The 17,823-nt window shown below is 44.2% G+C and overlaps 1 protein-coding gene across 1 annotated transcript; it reads right to left on the bottom strand.

Moving 5' to 3' along the window:
- Nucleotides 1-3,606: 3,606 nt before the first annotated feature.
- On the bottom strand, nt 3,607-16,742 carry polr2a (RNA polymerase II subunit A). The gene is made up of 29 exons (XM_075451608.1): nt 16,410-16,742; nt 15,597-15,729; nt 15,354-15,490; nt 15,048-15,221; nt 14,681-14,962; nt 14,390-14,551; nt 14,050-14,270; nt 13,780-13,912; nt 13,504-13,628; nt 13,012-13,222; nt 12,725-12,934; nt 12,469-12,637; nt 12,258-12,352; nt 11,910-12,113; nt 11,599-11,821; nt 11,308-11,491; nt 11,053-11,224; nt 10,517-10,622; nt 10,059-10,264; nt 9,684-9,947; nt 9,358-9,565; nt 9,175-9,275; nt 8,986-9,090; nt 8,709-8,891; nt 8,408-8,611; nt 8,127-8,313; nt 7,895-8,008; nt 7,651-7,800; nt 3,607-7,194 (listed from the first exon to the last, which is right to left on the bottom strand). The coding sequence occupies exons 1-29, from the start codon at nt 16,494-16,496 to the stop codon at nt 6,044-6,046; spliced, it is 5,901 nt and encodes a 1,966-aa protein (XP_075307723.1). The 5' UTR covers nt 16,497-16,742; the 3' UTR covers nt 3,607-6,043.
- Nucleotides 16,743-17,823: the final 1,081 nt, after the last annotated feature.

Genomic DNA, 17,823 nt, shown 5'->3' with positions numbered 1-17,823 from the left:
ATCTAAAGGATCCACTCTCACAGTTTGGAGGTCACGGCCCCGAGTGCTCCGATTATCACGTGCACTCTGCACAGCATGCACCCGGGGGTCCTGTTTGATGTCCTTGTTTGGTCTTTAGTTTTAAAGTGATTGAAGGCAGTGAACCATATTGACTGAATCCTGTTGAAACAAAAATGACTGTCTCTTCTGTTCTTTTTTTAAACTCCAAACATTTTGGTAGGTCAGTCTCTCATAGTGATGCAAACTTATGAACTAAATGTAATATAACTCAAAGTCTACTTTACACTTTATAACAGCTTACTGGTGGTACAACTATATTAATTTTGCATAGAAATTCAGGTAGTTTAATCACTTTTAGTATGTTGTAACTGCAGCTAAGTCCTGAAACTAACATTTAACGGCCATTTTCTGTCATTTCTGGTTTACAGGGCTGCAAAAGGTGGTGCAAGAAGGCTCCTTTTCACATAGGGCAACAGAGTGGGCATCGCTGTGATAGTGAAGCAGCATCAAAGGAGAACTTCTTTAATACCAGCCCGAGGAAGAATCGCCGTGGCTGCATTTTAGCACATTTTAGTAAACACTTACTAACTCAAGTGACAAAACTTATTTTTATGGGATCTGTGAACTTTTAGAGTGAATTCTTCCGTCATAAATCCCAACACTAACTAACGCCCATCCGTGGTTATGTATGAGCTGTGAACAAGTGCGTACTTTTTGCCATGAGCTCAACTGAACGACTTCTCTTTGCATCGTGTTTTGTTTTCATTTTTCTGTCACATGTCCGAATGAGAAAGTAGTTTGAACTACTTTTTGGCAAAGTAGCTTCAGATTATCTGAACAGTTCGACCAACAGGCTCAAAACTCACGTGTAGCCGAAATTGTGACAGAAATTTAAGACGAGATGCCAAAGTTTTCAAAGATAACTCAAACTCACTTCAGTTCAAATGCTTAATTTGATGGTCCAGTGATGGCTGATTTGTTTTAATATCTAACTTATTAACCTTAAAGATATTGATGATGAATGTAATACAATACAGGCTCTGTGTGATGAGGTGCAGACCTTTCTGTCTTAGGCCAAATCTCATGCAATGACCTTTAATTTAAGGCCTAAATTTCAAATTTCATGTTGACTCGATACGTTTGTAGCTTCTCTTTTTCCTGTTGTTTTTTTAAGTGACTTCTGCTTATTCATCCAAGTCTTGTCTCTAATTTGTGGGGTTTTTTTCAGCATTTGACATCTGACACCAGGGGCGGTTTGTCCATAAGGGCGACGCATTACCACAGCATTACGGTGGTTGTGACAGTTGTAGACAGTTTCAGCTGCTCTGTTTGTCACTGTCCAATCAGCGTAAGGCCGTTCTCCATGAGGATTTCGGTCAGGTTAAAAATCCCATTGACTCTAATGTAAAATCAGTTTTTTTTTTTTTTCAAATTTCTCCTAAACTAAAAGGTGCAACTTAACACTCAAAAAAAGATCAGAGAGATGGGGACAAAAGAAGGAACTAGGACTCCTTCTGTTACAAGGCTTATTCACATCTTATACCGAAACAATTAAGGCCACGTTTTAACTACTTTTCCCTTGTTTTTTTTTCCTTGTTATCCGTTTCTTCAGATGTTCTGCTGCTGGGGTGGCTGAGTGCGCCCCAACATCACGTTTCTCTCAGTGACCCAACAGTAACTGCTTAGATAGATGTTGTCCATTAACTGTCAGATTAAAAAAGGTCTTCGGAGAAGGCGAGCTGTCCTTGTGGATCTGAGCGGATCTGTAGTGTGGGACATGAGCCGAGGCAGGAAAAGGAAAACCAGATTCAAGATTCATGTCTTCTAAATGAACTCCAAGTAAAAACAAAACAACCAACATCAAATATGTGAACTGGGAATATCTTATACACAAAAAATAGTCAATTTCTTAAGAAAAATACGTTATTATATAAATAAATATAGGATTGTAAAAAAGCGTTTACAATTATTTGGAAGGCTTTTATTTTTTATGTCCTTACCAGAAATTATGGTATCAGTTAGCTTGACAACCTCTTTGCATCTGTCTCTCTACTTCCCTCTGGTGGCCATAAGCTGTAACTACATCCTGAAAGTCAGCATGAACATTGAAATGTGGGAAATCTTTATCAAATGAGATTTCATGGTGGAAGAGAGCAGTCATATTAATAATGTCATATTTACTAAAGATTATGAATGCTGGAGTTTTACCACAGCTTACATTTCTTATTATAACTCAGTGAAGATAGATAGATAGATAGATAGATAGATAGATAGATAGATAGATAGATAGATAGATAGATAGATAGATAGATAGATAGATAGATAGATAGATCAGAGCCCTGTAGCACTTTCACACAAACCTTACTTTGATAGTTGATCTCTATCCCTGAAAGAAATGATGATTAGATTCCTTAAAGCATAAAACCTGGAAGTCCACAGAGCTTTTGAGGGAATTGAACCCATGATGATACCAACCTAAAGTTTCTCTTTTCATTTTGGCTTCAAAAAACCCCAGCCTGCTCTGAGCTGAACAACCTGCCCTTCCTTTTCTAAAAGCCATTAGGATCCACAGGAGTTGAACCCCCTCCCTCTGCTTCCAGAAGCTGCTCTGCATCTGCCTGAACCACCAAACCACAGCTTCAGCCTCCTTTCTGAGCTGGTTCCATTCTTCTGTTGGGATGCTGAACTGCAGAGTTTATTTCTTTAAGAGCTTTGAGCTTTGAAAAAATTGTGACAGATGACTTGCTACTTATTAATTTACCCACTGAACCGGTCACTTTAGTCATCATCGCTACTGTTGCCCCCCCTGAGAAATTTGTCAGGAGTCTGACACTAATGTAATAACAGAAACCTCAAAGTGTTGCTTCATCTTACAGTTAACATTCATAAAAACCCGTCACACATCATCACATGGAGGTTAGACAGATGCACGCTTTGACTGGAACTTCTACTTTTTGTGCTTTTGTCGTGGCTGTAAGATGAAGAAGTTCAGTTAACGAAATTAAACTTTAAAACAAATTAACCTCCAATCTGCAGTCTTACATGTCGAAACTGACGTGTCAAATTTCCAAAAAATTAAACTCCCACAGGTGACTGATGAGTTAACCTCCGGTCAGCCGACAAGTGAGGTCAGTGAATTGAGAGCGCCCCCAAGAGGTAAGATTGTGCAGTTTGATATTAAGTCAGGTTTGAAAGGCATCAAATCTATTTCTGACTCGTTATAGGGATGGTTTTTCTAATTATATGATAAAGATGAGTTATCAATCACATCTTTTTAAAAAAAAGGTTGAACAAAACACTAATTTGTCCTTTAATTTGAATATAATCACAAAAGAAGCTTGTTTAAGATGTATTTATACTGTAACTGCTGAGTCAAACCAATTCCATCTACTGTATATACTGCTGGATAGTCTGATATTTATAGCAGTGAAATAAATGTAGTGGAGCAAAAACTACCAAACTCCCTTCTCATGCAGTTGGACTATACTGTAAAAATAGGGATTATTAATGAATATCCACATAACATATAGTTTAGTTCTGTTAAACGCTTCTCTTTGGATGAAAACAGTTGTTTTCAACGTGCAGCTGGAATAAAAACAACAAACATATAGTAAAATTTTTTATTCAGTTTTTCCAAGTCAAAAAACCAACAGAACAGAGATACATAGAATGAGATAATGACTTGATTTCTATACAGTGGCAACTTTAAGTTAAACCTTCCTTTACCCAGACGTGTGAAACCTTTCCTCAGCTTGAAACCCTGCATCGCCTTCAGACGCATACTAAACACACACACACACACACACACACACACACATTCATCCATTTGCCCTGGGAGTCCTGAAGTCCTGACAGAGCGGCACACAGCGAGGACAACCAGGTTGGATGCTAACACTGTGGACATGTAAAGATGTCAGAGACCGACGTCCACAATAAGAGCAAAGTTACCAATCCTGCTTCCTGTCCAAGGCCAGTGGATGTTTCAATTTGAGACTAAATATTAGACAGTTTGCCCACAAAAATCAGGTCATTTTTATCAGAACTTAACCTAAAATGTTACTGGATGCCTTCCATCTCTCCAGGACTCCCAGTCAGAGCTAATACATAACCCCCCCACCTCCCTCCCCATGATTCCCCTCAGCACAGGTACATACGTGTAGAAAAATACATGGAAACACTGATTTCAGACATGAGATTAACTTGTGGATGAAGAGGGAGGAGACCCAGCAAGTTCAGTACTCTCAGCGCTCAAATGGAACAAGGACAACATTAAATTTCCATTTGGCGCACAAACAGTTCTCAGACAGTCAGAACTTGTTAGAGTCATGTTGAGAAGGAGGTTCACTCTATTGTAGTGGGTAAGGTTTTCTACTTAAAAAAAAAAGAAAAAAGGCCAAAAAGTGCTGCTTCTTTGGACGATTCCTGCTTGACAAAAGAAAATGAAAAGAGAACACAACTGCCTCACTTTTTGTTTGTTTTTTAAAGAAAAGACCAACAAGACAAATGTTTCCCTCGGACGTCCAGAAAAGTGTAAAAAAGGAAAAAAAAAGAAAAAAGAAAAGGCCAAACTCTCAAAACTTTTGAGAGAAGCAACACCACAGCCTGGTGGAAGCAAGCACAATGTTTGAACTGTAAGTAAAAAGAGCAGCTGTGGTCATGGCAACAATTCTGACTTGTGTGAAGAAGACGGGTGTCCTGCCCCTTCATCCACAGTATATGAACATGAGCCTCCTGCAAACAGGTCTACAAAGTCACCGAAAAGCAAACGAGAGAAAAAAAAAAAATTAAATTCTTAATTTTCTCTATTTGTATTCATACAGAATAGTAGTTAACTGTCTTAAATAAACTGAACAGTCCGAATAAACCTGCGTACACCTCAGCTATCAGAAATGGGACAAAGATTAGCAAAACGTGGGAGGGATGATTAAAATGTATTAACATGTGCTACTTAAGCAAACGATGCAAACAATAACAAAAGCAGCAACATCAAACTATTATCCCTCATCCATGTGTGCCTCCCACATTCAAAATCAAGAATAATTCTGACTACTTTTTTTTAATAGAAATCTTTTTCCCAGAGTCGAGGGAAGATTATCGTCTGAAAAAAAGTTTTTTTTTTCTGCTTTTGATGGACAAGTCTCCAAAAATGGTAGAGAACAAGAGGATGCTGGTGGGTGTTTTCATGACATCTTTCAGGTTTTTGGGGTGTGAAGGAGGAAGACGGGGGAGGCGATGGGTACATACATCTATGTAGTTTGTTCAGACTCAATTGTCTTCTCTGCAAACCAGTTTCTCTCTCCTTTCACGTGTGCATTTCTGCTGACGATCCAAGATTTTCTCCTTCAGCCGAGACCCAAATTGATGCTCATCCACAAAATGCCCCAGAATGTGGCAGCAGCTGTTTTAGAAAAGCAGCCAAAGGTCTAACGAGGAACACCTTGGTGAGATTTGGGGTAAACCATCTCTAACCCGCACTTTCTTTGACGGTTTTATGTTTTTAGTGATGAATACAATCCACTGAACTTCTGGGAAAGGCTTTTGGCAACACGTACTCTGTCCAGGAACAACTACACAACCAACATTTAGAGAATGAGAGAGAGACTGGATGCAGGACACTGAAGGTAAAAAGGGAATTTTCCACCCCCTTAAATGTTCACATCTTCCTCTCCTTTTCATTTCCTCTGAGGATTCTCAGTTTTGCTTCAACACCCCGTATTAAAACTAAAAAAAGAAAAGAAAAAAAAACTATTTCAAAAGGCAACCTTTTTTTTTTTTTCCTTCAGGCAAAGCTGTTCAAGTCTTTCACATAACAGTTTTGAACATTTCTGAGGGGGTTAAAGTTGGGAGGGGAGAGGCAGCTCTTAAATAAGATGGAGGCACAGTTCCCAGGCTGCGAATTCCCTCGTAGAAAAACGATGACAGTCGGGACGCTGTGGCTCGATGCACCGCCACCTCCAGCTGGTTAGAGGGCGCTGTCCTTCAGGTGTGTACCACGAGGCGAGCGTTTCTTCAGCAGCCCCCTCTTCTCCTCCGCTCCGGCTCGTCAGTTGTTCTCCTCGTCGCTGTCGTCGGGGCTGATGGCCGGGCTGTAGGTGGGCGAAGTGGGGCTGTACCCGGGCGAGGTGGGGCTGTAGGTGGAGCCTTTGGGACTAGTTGGCGAGTATGTAGGAGAGGTGGGGGAGTATTTGGGTGAAGTCGGGGAGTAAGTCGGGGAGGTGGGAGAGTATTTGGGACTGGTGGGCGTGTAGGTGGGGGATGTGGGGGAGTAGGTGGGAGAGGTGGGGGAGTATTTTGGAGTCGTCGGGGAGTAGGTGGGAGAAGTGGGCGAGTACTTTGGTGACGTTGGGGAGTACTTCGGCGAGGTGGGGGAGTACTTGGGGGAGGTTGGGGTGTACTCGGGGGAGCTGGGGCTGTAGGAGGGGGAGGTTGGGGTGTATTTGGGTGAGGTGGGGGAGTAAGAGGGCGAGCTGGGGCTGTAGGAGGGTGAGCTGGGTGTGTAGGTGGGCGACTGGGGGGTGTAGCGTGGACTGGACGGGGAGTAGGACGGAGAGGTGGGGGAGTACGAGGGAGAGGTGGGGGAGTAGTTGGGGCTGGTCGGGGTGTAGTTGGGGGAAGTCGGGGAGTAAGAAGGCGACGTTGGGGAGTACGAGGGGGAGGTAGGGGAGTAACTGGGTGAAGTTGGGGTGTAGTTTGGCGACGTGGGGCTGTAGCTCGGACTGGTCGGCGAGTAGGATGGAGAGGTGGGGGAGTACGAGGGGGAGGTGGGGGAGTAGGATGGAGATGTGGGAGAGTAAGAGGGCGATGTGGGGGAGTAGGAGGGTGAAGTGGGGGAGTAGCTCGGCGACGTCGGGCTGTAGCTCGGTGACGTCGGGCTGTAGCTGGGAGAGGTGGGAGAGTACGAAGGAGACGTAGGGGAGTAGGACGGGGAGGTGGGGGAGTAAGAGGGTGACGTCGGGGAGTAAGAAGGAGACGTGGGCGAATAGGAAGGAGACGTTGGGGAGTAACTGGGTGAGGTGGGTGAGTAGGAAGGAGATGTCGGGCTGTAGTTGGGGCTGGTGGGAGAGTAAGACGGAGAGGTGGGGGAGTAAGAGGGCGATGTGGGGGAGTAGCCTGGGCTCTGTGGGGTGTAGCCTCCTGGAGAACGAGGCTCGTAGGCGGGGGAGGTGGGGGAGTAGTTTGGGGACATAGCTCCACCTAAAAAGGAAAGAAAAAGACACCGTTAGATGAGAAACTTTAGGCAAGGCATCTTTACTTATATAGCACAGGCAACTCAATGTGCTTTACATAAAGACAAGGCATTTAAAAAGGAAAAACAAGCAATTTAAAGAGACAAAAAATAGAATAAGAATTAAAACACAGTTAAAAGCAATCAAAGAAGAGGGGAAAAAGAAAAATATAAACTCAACCATAAGCACACCGAAAGAGAAATGTTTTTAACCTGGATTTAAAAGTGCTTCCAGTTGGGCCTGATTTCAGTTCTGCTGGTAGTTTGTTCAAGTGTTGAACCGGTTTCCTAATATTCTCCCCTTATACCCAATACTGCCACCATACTGTAGTACTATAATATACTGGTGGCCGTTAATATAATGTGTCTCATTAGGTCGGTAACTCGATCAACTGGTGTAGGAGCACATTTCAGCAGCGTCTAACCTGGGGATGGGATGTACGGGCTGGCAGGTCCTGGAGATCCAGGGGACCCGGGAGTGGGAGACCAGGCTGGGGAGTAACCAGGAGAGAAGCCACTTGCGTCTGATGCCGCGCTGGGAGAGAAACCCGCTGCTCCAGGCGTCATGCCGCTTCCTGGGGGACAAAAGAAAAAGGGGGCAAATGTCAGCGAATGAAAACCACCTTAAGAAAAAGCCCCCACAAAAAAAACGCGGGTATATGCGCTCACCAACACTGGGGGACCAGGCGCCGTAGGCTGGGGTGGCCCCTGTGTTCCACGGGGTCATAGCAGGGGACATACCGCTCATGGGACTCGGTACGGAGCCAAAGAACATCCCAGTGGCTGCAAATAGAGCAAAACTGGTCATAAATATCACGTTTCCTGAATCATATCCACCATTATGATCTGGTATTTGTTGGATACGTTTTTCATTGTACGGAACAGATATTTCTCAACGTACGTCCAGCCACGCTGATGCCAGGTATGTTTGTGGGGATCTCCATGCCATATTTGCACTTCTCTGCATCCAGCAGCAGGTCGAAGCAACCCGTCCCTGCTGGGGCCAACTGGCCGAGCATGATGTTCTCCGACACACCCTTCATCGGGTCACTCTCAGCATGTGATGACGCCTCCATCAACACATCCACCTGGAGAGGAGAATCAAGCAAACATCAAAGAGGACTCAAACTAAAATCCACAATGAAGACAAAAGGGGTTCATTTGCTAATAAAATCCTCGTACCGTCTCCTCAAAGGAACACTTCATGAGAGGTCCCGTGTCTTGACGGTTGATTCCGTGACGTGTGATGGCCATCAGGTGACCGCGGCAGGTCATGGTGTCACACAGAAGAGCCAAGTGACGGTAGTTGACATAGGAACCGTCAAAGGAGATGACGTGGTACAACTCCCTCTCCAGCGCCTTTCGCACAGCTTCAATCCCCAAAACCTTCGTAACAGTGAGCCGCAGGAGTTTAAATTAATATACGTTGAAAAAAAATAAAATAATCTAAGTTTTACCGTTGAAAGAATAAATGCTTTTATACCGTGAAGATTTCCACAATGTCGTTGGAAGTGGTCCTGACGGGATCCACATCCTTCTCGCTGAGCACCCTCATGAGGCTCACTCCGTCCGTCTCAAGGATCCACTCCTGCAGGGCCTTGAACTCACCATCTTCAGTGATGATGATCTTCTTCTTATTGTCAGTCTGAGGCAAGTGCATGTAGACCTGAGGGGAAACAGTTCAACATTCATCTTATAGCCAAAGGCTGGTTCATCATTTCAGATCAGCAAACGGTGATTAAGTGGTGGTTATGTGTTACCTTGCTGATCTGCTCAATGCCCTGCAGAGTCATGTCTGTGAGCATGTTGGACTCGATGCACCTCAAGAAGACGTCGTCGTCCATTTTGTCCACCACCTCCTCGTCCTGGACAAGCAAATCAGTTTCTTAGTCACAATGAAAACTGGAAACGCTGCACTTATCGTCTCTGAGGACGTCTTCTTTGCCCACCTCTTGGAACTTGTTCTCGTCGCTGTTCATGATTCGGATTCGCAGCACGAGCTTCTCAGCGTTGTCGTCATTGAAGATACAGTTCAGGTCGTCTCCAAAACCTTTAAAAAGTAACCACTTTGCCGATGAGCAGGAGCACCTCGTTTCTGTAAAAACACCGACTGAAAACGTCTCCTAACCCACCTGCGTTGATCTTCTCTGCGATCTGCTCCATGGTCAGCTTGCGATCGGTCATGTGCTTGCGGTCGAGCTCGATGCGCAGCAGCCACGGTGAAATGCGCGTCACGTCAAAGTCGGGCATCTCGTAGTAGACGTTGACCCACTCCTGGTCCTCGGCCACCACAGTGTTCTGTGGGTTGGGGTCGTAGTAGATGGCCGTGTTCGCAGTGACCTGAGAGATAAGGCTCATTTGTCATCGCAGTTTTTATCCACAATGACATTATTTGATGTAATAGATTTAAGTGACTGTAGCTTCTTTGGCACTTCGTAAAAACAAGAGTTTGGCATACCTTGCGCAGCGTGGTGTGCTCCAGGCGACAGAGGATGTCCTTGGCCCTCTCTGCGTCACGTGCAGCCTGACCCAGCAGGAACACGGTCAGCGAGGGCGTCTTGGGCCTCTTTGAGATGTTGATCAACTCTTTTAGACGAGGCACACCAAGTGTTACGTTCTTGGCGGACACACCAGCGTAATGGAAAGTGTTCAGTGTCATCTGAGTGGCTGGCTCTCCCAGCGACTGAGCGGCCAGAGCGCCGACCATTTCACCTGGATGAACCTGGAGTGGAAGGAACGTAATCGGGTTTTTTTTGTTTCTTAAAAAGCAACAATCGAGGTTAAATGTGTAACTGTGGGTTAGATGGCTGTAAACCACATCTGATAAACATACGATGGATTGGTTGAACTTGGTCTCGATCTCTCCCAGCAGCCAATCGTAGGCTTCGGTAGAAAGGCGGAACTCCTCGGTCATGCGTCTGGAGCAGAGTGTGGAGCGCAGGTGGATGTTAAAGAGCAGCGTGGCGTTCTGCTGGGCCTGTCGGCTCAGAGGATCCTCACCGTTCACAATCACCAGCTTCTTACTCAGGTCGTGAGCACCTGAGGATGACAACACACGTGCTGACAAACGCATATACAGCTCCAGACGGGGAAACGGGTAATCCTCGTCTCTCCGTCATCGCGGTAAGTGATAATCTCTATCCAGCAAAAACAGACTTAGACCGATCTGTTGTACTCATTATGTGACAGCTTGGACTCATTAGGTGGCTTTCCAATGAACCCGAGGTCAGGCCATGACCCTCTCTAAAAACTACAACAAGTGACAAAACACAGTGTCATTGTGGACCTTACCCTCGACCACCTTAAGAGGATTCAGGTCTGTTGGGGTCCGAGTGTTAATTCGGAAGATCTTCTGAGCGTTCCAGATCATTCTGGCCAGGTTGCATGGCAGCACCACCTGCAGGTGAGGAGAAAACATGCAGAACATGAACACTTTGGAGCAGAAAAAGCTGCGAACCACCTGAACCTTAGTGAGCTGGTCTCACTCAGTAAATTCATGCCAATTTAAACTGAACTGGAGGCAGGTATAAGCAGAAGCTTTGGTGGTCAATTACTGTGTCTGACTTCACCTGCAGTGACTGATGACTCAATAATTTGTTTGTTCAGTTTTGTTATTGTGGATTCTGATGAGAACATGCATTTATTTACATCACACTGGGGTGTGTGTGTGTGAGAGAACTGTTTTGTAACTGCTGATCTGAGCTACCGTCTTTCTTGGACAAAACACTCTTTGGAAAAAAATTTCAAAATCTTGCTCCTGGTTAAAAAAAAAAAAAAAAAAAAAGTCACTTAAGTCGAAGTGCGTCTATCGTTTTGATCACACACACCTTACTGTCCCCGGTGGGGAAAATGGCTCGCAGGATGTCTCTGTCCTCCTTCATCTTCTCAAACTCCCTCTCCAAAACGCTTTGCACGTGTGCGTTGGTCAGCACGTCTTTCACCACGTCCTCCTGCAGAACTCGCCGCAGTGCGCGCTCATTGGTACAATCAAACTTGAACCTGGACGGATCAAATGAGGTAGTTAAGCCACTGATTCAAAAAGGAAAACACACCGACCCCCCCTGTGATGGCGAGCCACTTACTTCTTTTCAAAGGCCTTGTGCGAGGGTTTCAGTGTGGCCAGATTTTGGAACTCGACATTTTCTCCTGCCAGGCCGTCCTCGCCGTAGCGCAGCTGTACCACCTGGTTGATGGAGTTTCGCACTGTGGCGTCGTACTTCACCATCACAGACTCCATAGATTTGATCAAACGACGCTGGATATAACCTGGAAGTGAGACAGGGATATTAAAAAGAGACCAATTTAAAAATCTAAACAAAAACTGCCTTTTTGTGTAAACATTTTGTTCCTATATTGCGACAGTCTGAACATACCAGTCTCAGCTGTCTTGACAGCTGTATCGATCAGACCCTCTCTGCCTCCCATGGCGTGGAAAAAGAACTCGGTTGGTGTCAGTCCAGCCAGGTAGGAGTTCTCCACAAAGCCTCTGCTCTCAGGACCATAGTCGTCTTTAATGAAGTGAGGCAGAGTTCGGTGCTTGAAGCCAAAGGGGATTCGCTTACCCTCCACGTTCTGCTGCCCCACCACAGCAATAACCTGAAGAGCGAGGAAAGACAAGTCATGTGATGCGAGCTGTAATCAGACTTAATTCTTCTTCTGTAACAATAATTAGGCGGGGACTCACCTGTGAGATGTTAATCTTTGAGCCCTTAGAGCCGGCCACCACCATGGACTTGAAGTTGTTGTACTCAGACAGAGATTTCTGGGCAGAGGATCCTGTTTTGTCACGAGCATCGTTGAGGATACGATTCACCTGGTTCTCAAAGGTTTGCCTCAGGGTGTTACCGGGGGTTGGCTCCAGCTCATTGTTGTGAGCTTTTTCAATGACCTGGAAAACGGAAAAACACAGAAATATAACTTTGGTGACCAGCACATACGCTGAAAGTCCTGTGAAACAGCTTTGAAATGACCAAGTATGAATTATTCGGTGTGCTTCAGAATTATTCGAGACCATCTAAAATATCGCTCTTACTTCTATCACATCCTGTTTGGCTTTCTTGATGGTATTCTGGATGTCAAGGTACGTTTTGGCATCAGCAATGGAGTCACCAATACCGATTGAATGACCTATTGACATTACAAAAAAAACAAAACAATGTCAAAGAAATGAAAACACTTAACCTATTGCCAAATGTTTATCTAATAATAAAGCAAACAAGTTATGTTAACGTAAGAGTTCTCACCCTCAATGAGCAGCCAGTTGTTGACCACTGTCTGAATGTTAGAGTAGAAGAGCCTGGTGATGTCGTGGCCCATCTCCAGGTAGGATATGTGGACGAGGGAGCCAGCTGATGTCCCCAGAGACTTCTTACACAGGATGCCCATGATCAACTCTCCATTCTCCACTATGACCTACATGAGGGAGTGCATTCCATGTTTAAGTACCTTGTAACCAATTTCCCCTCTTAAAGTCCTGTATAAAAACATTTTGCTTCGTACCTTGGTGTCACCAGGAGAGATGTGTTTGTAAGGCCCGCTGTCTTCCTCGTCAGGGTGGGTGCTGTGCGTTCGGATCACGTTAATGTGTCCTGGAATGATAAGGCTGAAAACCTGCTTGCCTGTCCACAAAGGCCGAGGTTTGAGGATAGCGGGCTGAGGCATTTTCCCGTCCCAGGTGGAGAGGAACATAAGGAGGTTCATCACTTCACCCTGTGGTGGTGAATGAGTGTTGATTTAAGTGCCTTCAATGCAAGAAAAAGCCCCATCTTCAGAAACAATCTCCTTACCCGCTCTAAGAAGACATCTCTTTTGGTGAATTTGCGCACAGCCGTGAGAGTGTCCTGCACGATACCCATGACTGGCCGATTGGACTGGGGTGTGACAATCATACGCGGTACCATGGCCAGCTCCTGAATCTCCGCCCTCGTCTCAAGCGACTGAGGCAGATGGAGATTCATCTCATCCCCGTCAAAGTCAGCATTGTATGGGGTGGTGACACTGAATAGATACAAGGAGAAGGGATGTTAAAGCAGCTACTCCAAACACGCCGTTATTAACAGAACCATGAACATAGTGATGCAGGTGAGAAATAACACCAAAGACAGAGTTCAAACTCAAAGACATGAAAAATAAATCAAGAAGCCAACAAATCTGGACTTTACTCATTACATGATGCTTCACTTGTTACACTCAAGCTTTAGATAAGTAATGTAAGAAGTCACAGCCGTTTCTTTTTTAAAGTCTATAAAAGCCGGTTAGGTCCAGTACTCATTTGGCACCTGAGGTTGAGTCGAAAAGTGGACCACGGCAGAATCCGAACCCTGTGCCCCATCATAGACATTTTATGAAGCGTAGGTTGACGGTTGAAGATGATGATGTCCCCGTCGCACATGTGTCTTTCCACCTGAAACAGAAATAACCAAGTTTAGACAAACAAACAAAAGAATGTTTTCGAACCATGTAAAACAGTCCAGGTGTCGCATCTTGCTTGTGAACCAATAGTATTCTCTATGTTTAAATTGTGTCTCATTTTTTTTCTGTATCGTTTATCTTGCCTTGTAGCCAATCTGCAGATGAAGGTCACTTGGCTTAGGATGGAATCGCAGGTCAATTCGGTCTCCGTTGTCCCGGATGATGTATTTGGCTCCAGGATACTGGCTGTTACCTCTTCGTACGAGCTCTTGCAGTCTAATAAATGTCATCAAAATCAATTTGTTGACATTATGTTTGAATCCATCAGATTTCCTAGACTACATACTTTTTTTCCCCCCTCTTTGTTTTTTTTACAAAGTGTACGAAGCTTGAACTGACAACCACCGACATACCTGTCAATATTAAAGGGTGTGACGATTTCTGGGAAAGTCATGTTGGCTGCGATGGATCGTGGAACACCCACTTGGTCGATTTGGAGGTTTGGGTCTGGCGTGATGACAGTTCGGGCAGAGAAGTCCACACGTTTCCCCATCAGGTTACCCCTCACTCGCCCCTCCTTTCCCTTTAGTCGCTGCTTAAGGGATTTGAGAGGACGGCCAGACTTTTGCATTGCCTGTGGGGAAAAAAAAGGATTGGTTTGAGGTGAGCATCAAAAATACAATGTGTATTAAAGAAAAAAACAGACTCACAGTAACAGTAGACATCTAATTGCCCCATTAAATAAGCACATACCCTTGGCAGGCCTGGCAATTCGTTGTCCACCATAGTGGCCACATGGAACTGAAGCAGCTTCACATCCTCAGCGATGACGTGCGCCGCCGCACCACTCTGCTCGTTTCTTCTCAGCTGGTTGTTAATCTTGACTATGTCAGCCAACTTGTGGGTCAAGTCATCCTTTCAAACAGGGAGTCGATTCATGATTTATCAGGCGGATAATATTATGTCTTACACAGAATAGATGCATTTACATATATAGCAATAATAAAAGGTGTAAGATCTCAACAAAACGTCATATCCCTTTACCTGGTTGCGAGCAGAGCCCTGCATGACGACAGCGGGCCTCACAGCCAGTGGAGGTACAGGCAACACGGTTACAATCATCCATTCTGGTCGGGCAAACTTAGGGTCCATACCCAAGATTACGTCTTCCTCATCCGAGATGCGCTTGAAGATCTCATGCACACGCTCAGGACTCAGCAAGATTTTCTTTTCCTGCGAGTCTTCATTAACGTGCTTCCATTCAGCATACAGCTCCAAACCAGAGCGCCGGATACGTGGCTGGTAGCGCCCACAGCCACCGTGGCCCTTAACATTAAAATTAAGAGATGAGTAAGAAAGCAGTTTGAGGCATGGAGTGATTGCTTACAGTTAAAATATTTGTTAGTCGTACCTTTTCCTTGGTAATATCCTCCTCGGTCTCCTGTTGTTCCATTCCAAATTTGTTGTCCATCTCCTCCCCCCCTTCACAGATATTTTTGCCTTTGCAGAGCTCGTAGACGTGGGTTAACCGCTTCCTCGGCTGCCCTTTGGATTTCCCAAGGATGTCCTTGATCTTGGGATTGTTCTGTTTTTAAAAGTAAAGGGAGAAATGAATGCATCACAAATAGCGAAGGAAACAGACAAGGACTGTAATAAGATATTTTTTAAATATATCAGCTTTCATCAGTATGAACTAGAATATGGTGGGAATACTTACTGAATCCACTAGTAACTTGGAGCAGAAGAAGCAGACACATCGGAGAACCTTCATTATCTTTGCTATGAAACCAACGTGGAAAACTGGTTTTGCCAGTTCTATGTGCCCAAAGTGGCCGGGGCATTCTGTCATGTTGCCTGTTGACAAAATCAGCATGTAAATTAATAAGATCATGACCTCAGATAGGGACAACAGTTCCATGATTAATTCATCTTGGCATAAAATGCTGATTGAACACTGTACCTGCACATGTCTGACATCGCCCACTGCGTTCTATGACCCCTTGTCTTGGGTCCATAAGGCCACCAAGTTTAGGACGCCCTCCTTCAGTTGTTTCGGGGTATTTGATTCCCCCTTCAGTAACCGACATCCGTTTCTGAGAAGACACAACACAGCAGATGCTAGTAAACCAAATAATTTACAACATTCCTTAATTATTCATCCACATCATTGACCATATCTGAATTTCACTAAAACCATAAAAACCTACGGCAAGTCCACATGTGGACAAACCAAGATTTGAACATGGCTAATGTAGAACTGCAAGCTAATTTTTACTTTTAATACACACTACATCTTTTATATTTAAATTCTCGGTAGAAAAAAATTAACATGCATTTCTGAAGTTATTCAAATGACCTTTTATTTATCAATCGTGTCAGAAAACAGGTCATAGGTACATTGAGATCAGTAATAAAATCAAAACTCGTAGTGTCCATGTCTACAAAGTACACAATAATTTCACTTAATTGTGGGCCTAAATGTCATATTACATTAATAAACAAGGGGTTTAATTCATGTGATTGCATGGATCATTTTAGATAATGTTGTGCTTAAAGTTTTTCGAACTTCCTGCAACATGCTAGTTAGCTCAAGCTCCAGCCCGACTCAGCTAGCTAGGCTAACAGCTCTACTTGTGTAGAGAACCATGTATTTGTCATACATATCAAACTACTCAATTAATATATCAATTGAATGACCAATGTATGATGTTTGAGAAAATTCGTAAATTAAAAATAAAAATAACACCACCCCCACCCCAAACAGAAAACCTACAAGCTCATCTGGGCTGATGATGCCGAACTGAACTCTCTTGATCGTGCGCAATGGGCATGCGCTGTCGCCGGAGGGCGGTCCATGCATCCTGTCTATTCAAAGAGACGCGTCCTTCCTCGGCACGCCGCTTTGTGAGCAGGAACAGCCTTTAAATTGTCACCACGGTTCTGGTCAGGCCGCCAACGGTGACCGGAAAGTCTCCGAAGGCGATAGTCCAAGGACCTCTGCTGTCGGTTGCCTTTGGAGCGCACTATTTATGTTTATATCCTACATAAACTGACTACTACCTACTCCCCTCCCTTTTTCCGGTTTACACTGTGGAGCGCTCTCAGCGCTACTGAGTGTTGAGGTGCCCAACGTTCGTTTTTATAGACTGAGAGCTTACTACGGGGTTGCCCACACTAGAAAACAGGGACTGGCTATTCGGAGGGTGGGACATGTGGCCGTGTAGTAAAACGCTCATTGGCCATTCAAGAAAGTCATATGAATATTTAATTTTATCACACGCACAGCCAATTGGAAAGCACGTTTATTTCATCAACGAATCAAAACAATAGGCGGGCGTTGATTTAATCTGAGCTAAATCCTATTGGGTTTATCAAAAGCGAATAGGCGGTACTTAGTGCATTTTGCATGTAAACTGTAAATATTCAATCCGAACTGTCTTGATTGGCTCCTTTCATTATTATTATTCAGCAGTGGGAAAGAGAAGCCCAATGGCTACGAAGAAACTATCCTTATTAGAATAATTTTAACAAAACCCACCCTTTTTCCGATATTTGCCGAATTTGTCCGATGCAACTTTCTTCCCTCAGAGCAAAATTAAAAAAAATCTCTGTTCCCCCGTTCGTTTCGCTCTGGATCAGCCTGGGCTCTAAGAAAAGAGGCACAGAGCTGAGGCCTGTTAAGGGCTTTGATGAAACTTGGGAAAATTGTCGAAACGCATAATATTTCCACCTTTAAATATACTACAATGGACTATTTTTGTAGTTATTTTAAAATTATGTTCACTCTTATTTTTTTCCCTTAAGTGCATTTTTGGATTTTTGGGACTTAATTGCAAGCATCGGACTCGAGTGCTACGGATGGCCGGCCAGTAAACTGGATTTTCCGCATACCCCATAGGAAATTCTGGGGGAAGCCTTGACTATTCATTTAACGCTTATTTTTCAACAGGGTTTGGCCATTTTGACAAATGCGTGTTTTTTGTGTGATTTATTTCAGACTGTATTGCTGATTTATTTTACGCTTTCACTATTTTTGTAAAAATCGGCATTATTACCATAGGCCACGTTTCGAAATCGCTCCGAGAATTAATGGTTTTGGCGGTTGAGTGATTTTATTTGAGGATTCAGGTATTCGTGCAGTGACTTAAAACACTAAAAAGTATTACGTGAACGACTCGTTTATAACT

This window comes from Odontesthes bonariensis, chromosome 19 (genome assembly GCF_027942865.1).
Source record: "Odontesthes bonariensis isolate fOdoBon6 chromosome 19, fOdoBon6.hap1, whole genome shotgun sequence".
NCBI classification, from domain to species: Eukaryota; Metazoa; Chordata; class Actinopteri; order Atheriniformes; family Atherinopsidae; genus Odontesthes; species Odontesthes bonariensis.
Note: the sequence above shows the minus strand (reverse complement) of the source record. Positions and strands in the feature narration are given on the sequence as shown.

Coding starts and splice junctions, on each gene's coding strand:
- polr2a (XM_075451608.1), bottom strand. CDS start 16,496: ATGCATGGACCGCCCTCCGGCGACAGCGCATGCCCATTGCGCACGATC. Junction 13,629..13,779: donor ATCTGCAGATTGGCTACAAG/GCAAGATAAACG, acceptor TTTCTGTTTCAG/GTGGAAAGACACATGTGCGA. Junction 12,638..12,724: donor TCTCTCCTGGTGACACCAAG/GTACGAAGCAAA, acceptor TCCCTCATGTAG/GTCATAGTGGAGAATGGAGA.